The 6,153-nt window shown below is 45.4% G+C and overlaps 1 protein-coding gene across 1 annotated transcript; it reads right to left on the reverse strand.

Moving 5' to 3' along the window:
* Positions 1–44: 44 nt before the first annotated feature.
* EIF6 (eukaryotic translation initiation factor 6) lies at positions 45–5,290 on the reverse strand. The gene is made up of 6 exons (XM_027442864.3): positions 5,098–5,290; positions 4,913–4,998; positions 3,630–3,805; positions 2,186–2,362; positions 1,386–1,567; positions 45–260 (listed from the first exon to the last, which is right to left on the reverse strand). The coding sequence occupies exons 1-6, from the start codon at positions 5,202–5,204 to the stop codon at positions 251–253; spliced, it is 738 nt and encodes a 245-aa protein (XP_027298665.1). The 5' UTR covers positions 5,205–5,290; the 3' UTR covers positions 45–250.
* Positions 5,291–6,153: the final 863 nt, after the last annotated feature.

The following is a 6,153-nucleotide window of genomic DNA, read 5'->3' on the forward strand; positions in this document are numbered from 1 at the left end:
ATCACAAAGAAAGCACAACTGAAGAAAAACTGGAGAACATTAGCAAAGGGTTAGAAAGCATTCCATATTTGCAACTTATATATGTTATTTGTCACATTTTGCAACAATACTTAGTTTACAAAACACTACATTTGTTTTTGTAGCCTCTTCCTGGTGCTGGGCCTGCAGAAACAACAGAAGATCTAGATGTCTGTAATCCAAACTGCTGCTTGACACTTCACTCTTTAGGAGCTTCCTGAACCAACACTGCTCATGTCAAGCTAAAAAGACAAAACAGAAATGAGATTTAGAAAATGAGTGCCACAGTGCAGAAAACATTTCCAAACACCAGTATAGTCAGTTCTCAACCTCCAGCTACAAAGGACCAGTAGCAAATTTCCCTTCCTAGAACATATGAGTTTGTGAAAAGAGTGAAGGAGACCTGGTGACTGCTAACAGCTAGCTCTAAGAACACATTCGTCAAGTTGGCAAAGGCAAGAAAATCAGTCTTGTCTAAGCAGTTATTAAAAGCTTAGCACAAGTTTAATTATGGTTTTACGCTGTGCTCAGAAGCACAAGGCCTTTACATAGGAACTGTGAAGGTAAGAATAACTCTTTCAAACAGTTCTTCATTGGAAGGAATTAAGGAATTCCTTATTCTTTCTCTATGCCATAAACCATTCCCATACATTTTTATGAGAACTGAGAACTCTGTAAGTAAATTACAGTGGCCTAAGCAGCTCAAAAGCACACCTCTAGCATTACTGCAATGATAAGAGTTACAATCAGTTGAAAGTCCAAATGAAGTTCGCATTGGACATTCACCTATAAGCCATGCCTAAACCCTGTAAAAGTTTTTGTATATATCAACAAGTGGGGAAGGTCCTCTATCACTACCAGTCCAGGCAGAAAAAAAAAAGATAACCTGCATTCCACTTGGACAAAACCTTTGACATAAAGGCTTAAAAAAAAAAAAAAAAAAAAAAAAAAAAAAGCCAAGATGTTAAAATGCCAGTAACTTCGCTTGACTTTTAAAACAAGATTTGTTTTCCATTAATAAGTAAATAAAAAAAATCATAGGTGTCATAAGCTTAGCACTGGCATTTAGAACAAAAGTATCTGAAAGTTGAAGTGGCTACTTTTATGTTTCCTCAGAAAAAAAAATTCTTGCAATTCTAAACGCAACAAGAACTGTTAATGCAGTTATGATTCATGACTAAGAATGCTTATCAACTACATAAACCAAACCTTTCTGCAACAAGGTAATTCTCGTCAGTAACCCAATAAAAGCAAAGAGGAAGCAAAGAGAGAAATCAACTTTGAAAAACAGCTGGTGTTATAGCTTCCTTACGTTAAGATCTTGCCTGTTTCGATTATGATTATAGATGAAGCTGTATCCTCCTTACCTGTCAATCAAGGAATCTCTCATATTGGTAGCAATGGTACTTGGCTGAGCTTCGTTCAACCTGAAGATACTCTCAATGACGGAGAGCTCTGTGCTGGTTGTGTCCAGTCCACAGAAGGCACACCAGTCATTTACAACCATTCCTGCCGCAATGACCTCACTGCCACGATTCACTGTTCCAGCCTAGGGAAGAAAAAAAAAAATCAGCAGTAGTTTGCAGAGCACACTGACATCACCACATTTTGTTACATTTCCTTATTACTAGGTCTTAAGTAGAGGGCCTCAACTCACACCCCTGAAAAGATTAAAGCTTCTGCCATCAACAAAGATTTTACTTAAACACTTAAAAGTCAACAGATAGCCTGCAGTATCTGGAAAGAACATTTTGTGACATTCAGTTAAAAATAACAAATCTAACAAACAAGCATAAAGGCATAGCAATCTTGAAATTAACAAATCCAACTGAGCCAGCACAGGATTTTATTACTAGATTTTTTTGAAATGTGCCTTTAGCCAAACCAGACAATTTCATATTCCATATGAATGAATCAGCAAATCTTGCATAATCTCAGCAGAGCAATGTTTCAGAAACAAACTAAAGCCTCTATGCAGCTTATTCAAACTCAGAAAAGGTGGAGAAAACATCTCAGAAGACTGGCCTCCTGCAGGACTTCGCCTCATCTCCCTTTTGGAACAGCCCTGCAGTGAAAACAGTACCTAGGAGACCATGAGACTGCAGAAACTTTAAAACCATAAAATAGAAATGGAAGGGAGCAGCAAGAAAAAACACAAATGCCTTACCACAAGTGGAACCTGGAGCAATGAAGACAGTTCATCCTGATCATCAATTGATGTTTTGGGGTGCACAATCCCTCCTTGGTTACTAAAAACACAGTAACTTCCTACCAGCACCTGATCTGCTACAGTCTGCCTGAATACTTCAACCTTTAGTACATCTGCCAAGATCTCTTCAGTCTCCTGCAAACAGAGAAAGAGAACAAAATCCTCAGCAAAATGGTATTCTAGAATTTGAAGTCAAGCTATTCTTGCAAAGAACTAGTTGGGATCCTTTCACCACGCATTGCAATCAAATCATCATAAAATGCTCTTACTCTTCTCGATCAACCTCTGTACTCCAGAGGTGTTTCCACTTACCTGTGCACACTTGAGCTGGAAGCAAGGCTCCTATAACTAAACACACCACCACTGAGAAATGCTCTTCCTCCCCTTTTTCTCAAAGATGTTGGCAGTACATGAACTGTGTCAACACCTGTTGTGTAGGTATTCCCCTGTGAATCAGTCCTTTTTTGCCCAGACCTGAGTACTGTCTTAACCTTCTGCATAACTCTAAGAACTTCTTTCCCTTCCAAATAAAGCTCAGCAGGTTTTCATTGTAACTGGTTTTGATTTCTCCCTTTCTGGCCATCTTACTGTACTTTTTACACTTAAAACATAGTATGCTGCAAAGACTATTGCCTGCAAAGGCTTTTACCTTGACCTCTTTTTTGTCTTTGCACTCCTTCCACCATTTCCATCACCTTTAGCACAAACTGAAAGAAAACATCAGGACCTTCAGTAGCTGTAGCCACACAACTCACCTCTCTAGTGCTATTGAAGTATCAGCTCTCAAACATAAATTGGCAGCAACTTCATGTCCCCTGCCCTTGTTTTTAACTTTCATACAGGAGCTTCCATTTTTCTTTTACCTCACTGTAAACACACACACTGCATCATCTATGATCTCTTCTAATTCTATTAGAAATTTCAACTTGATCAGCAGCATTTTGTAACTACTGCTACAGTCCTGATCAAATTTGTTATGCTCTTTATTACACACATAGATGCTCTTTTTTCGGTCAATTTTACATACGCATAACAAACTAGACTTGACAATTAACTTCCACATCCCACAGCTTCCCACCATTAACTACAGCATACCAAACAAGAGCACACACTGAATTTACAGCAGACTCCACATTCACAATGAAGGAAAATTATAGGAGAAGAGGAAGATCAACTGAAACAGAGTCAAAAGTCCCAAATCCAATTCAGTGATTTCTCTCCCAAAAATAAAGGAAATGTGAGGCAGCACAGCTTCCTACATGATATTAGCTTAACCGTTAGCATAACTCTTCTGAAATTCATGCTACTTATAGTATGCCTCAATAGCTACAAACTCCATTTGCAGCTTCAGAATAATTTCAGATGCATCCATAAGGAATGTAAAAGCATAAGAGCCGTATACCCTGTCAAGATCTGGATGAACAAGAGCTACGTAGTCATTGCAGGTAGTGACGTTGCCTAGTGCGGAGAGACGTTCTTCTACTCGCTGAATTCGTACAGAATCTGGAAGGCTATTGCGGATATGTTGAAGCTCTTGGTCTGTTGTACTGCTTGGGACCAACAGCCCGTGCCTGTTCCCTAAAATGACCAAAAAAAGGAAAGTAATACATAAAAAAGAAAAACAATTCCACATTACAGTAATTTTAAAAGCAACTATTTCCATTGTGCTTATTGCTTTACTGCAGTTCAGAAAAAGGCTGGAACTGCCCCGCCCCATCTGTTCATTTCAAGCCCACAAATCAGCCCAAACAAAATCACATGGCACCACAGGTGAGGGAAAACCATGATGAAGCACAAACTTAATGTAAATGGGTAAATGACACTACTTTTATTCACTATTCTTTTTTAACAGTACTGAAGGAAACACAAGGTTCTCAATGAAACACTTTGTTATGAGATTTCCCCCAGTAGATCACAGAATCACAGAATTTCTAGGTTGGAAGAGACCTCAAGATCATCAAGTCCAATGATGCTGGTTGTCCTCACAAAGCCTACAAATTCCACTTGATTTTTTTACTCTCCTTTAGCAAATTGGTAACATAGGACAGATACGTTTTGATACGTTTTTATTTTTTCAGGAACAAAAAGAAAGCACAAAGCATGCTCTTCTGAATAGTACATCACTAGCTGGAGACAGGTGAAAGAATTTTCTTTGACCTTCACATCTGTAATGCCTCCCTTGCCCTCACCCCTCCAGTCCTAGCCCTGAACCATTAACCTGCAGAAAAAAAAATGGAATGGCTTCTCCCAGTTTACCAGAAAGCAGATTTATTTGCATCAATAACCTGTCCTCAGGCCTTGAGAAGAAGATGCTCTTTATTACCCTGGCTGTTTTTTCTTGTTTGTTTGCTTGCTTTTTAGCAAAGGAGGAAATCCTTCACTGTAAGGGTGGTGAGGCACCGGCACAATCTGCCCAGAGGAGCTGTGGGTGCCCCACCCGTGAAGGTGCTCAAGGCCAGGCTGGATGGGGCCTTGGCCAGCCTCACCTAGTGGGTGGCGTCCCTGGTTGAAACTACGTGATCTTTAATGTCCCTTCCAACCCGAGCCATTCTACGATTTTTAATCGGGTGAGCTTCATTTCCTACAGCCTTGCTGTAATCCCGGCTGAGGGGTGCCACGCGTCGGCCTCCCCAGCCCAGCCCGCCCACCTGCGGGCCCCGAGGCCGGGTGCCCCCCGCCACCTACCCACACACATCCTGCCGATGATGCGGCAGCCGGCGATGGAGGCGTGCACCACCGGGATGGTCCCGAACAGCTCCCCCTCGAACACGCTGCAAGGAGAAGGAGCCGTTAGGGGTCAGCCGCAGGGGGGTCCCGCCGAGCCGAGCCGAGCCGAGCCGGGCCGAGTCGGGCCCTCACGGCTCCCTCACCTGTAGAAGTTCTCGGAGCCGCCGATAGCCACCAGGCAGTAGGCGTTGGTGAGCTTGGCGAAGCAGCCCAGCTCGTTGTTGTTCTCGAAGCTGGCACGGACGGCCATGGCAGCGGCCCGTCACGGAACGCACGCGGGCTCCGCCGCTCCCGACCCCGGCGGCGGGCGGAAGGCAGCGGGCGGGGCGGCCCCGGCAGCGCCCCGCGGAACAGCGCCGCCCGCCCGCCGGGAGGAGCGGGAGCTCTGCCGGCCCCTCCCCGCCCTGCCGCCATTTTCCGGGGCCGTGGCACAGCGCCTCAGGGCTCCGCAGCCAGCTCCGGGCTCCGGCATTGCGCTGCGGGAGCAACGCAGCGCCGCGGGCCTGGCCCTCGCAGGCCACTGTGTACACAAAGATGGCACCGTGGGTCCAGGCACGCCGCTGTGGGCTCAGACACAGCGTTGGCATCCGCGTACTTGGGTGCTGCACCGTCCCTGTGCCTGGACCTGTCACCTCATGCCATCACCATCTGTGTTCTCAGACACGCTGCTGTGTGCTGGCACCGCCTGCGTGCCCAGGCGCACCACCGCGTGTCATCGCTATCCCTGGACACAGACGCATGCTGTGGACTCAAATGTGCCGCTGTGTGCCATCACTGTCTGCTTGCCTGGACGTACCACCATGGTCTGGACCACCACCGTGGGCCAACACTGCCCATGTGCTGGAAAAAAACGTGTCCAGATGCCACCGATGTGCGGGCATAGCTTCCCCATCCAGGCATGACTGAATACCACCTTTGTTCTGCCACCACCGGTGTCCCAACAGCAGACACGTCACCTGTGTGCAAGCATACACACAGGGATCCAGACACCATCCATGTGCCTGGCATGCCACCCATGTCCAGGCACAACCCATGTCAGCTGCCATCTGTGTTCAGATACAATCTGTGTGCAAATGCTGCCCATGCGCTGGCATCGCCCATGTGCAGACACCACTTACCTGCCATCACCACGCATTCGCAGGTGTCACCCATGTCCCCAGACATGCCACCCATGTGTAGCCACCACCCGTATCTTCCTG

The sequence above is a fragment of the Anas platyrhynchos genome, chromosome 21 (assembly GCF_047663525.1).
Source record: "Anas platyrhynchos isolate ZD024472 breed Pekin duck chromosome 21, IASCAAS_PekinDuck_T2T, whole genome shotgun sequence".
In the NCBI taxonomy this organism is placed as follows: domain Eukaryota; kingdom Metazoa; phylum Chordata; class Aves; order Anseriformes; family Anatidae; genus Anas; species Anas platyrhynchos.

Bases quoted from the DNA above. Each gene is read 5' to 3' on its own strand.
- EIF6 (XM_027442864.3), bottom strand. From the start codon at position 5,204: ATGGCCGTCCGTGCCAGCTTCGAGAACAACAACGAGCTGGGCTGCTTC. The intron at 2,363-3,629 runs GTATACGGCTCT...CTCTGTTTGCAG, and splicing joins TTCATCCAGATCTTGACAGG to GAGACTGAAGAGATCTTGGC. The intron at 1,568-2,185 runs GTAAGGCATTTG...TTTCTTCCCTAG, and splicing joins TGCTCCAGGTTCCACTTGTG to GCTGGAACAGTGAATCGTGG.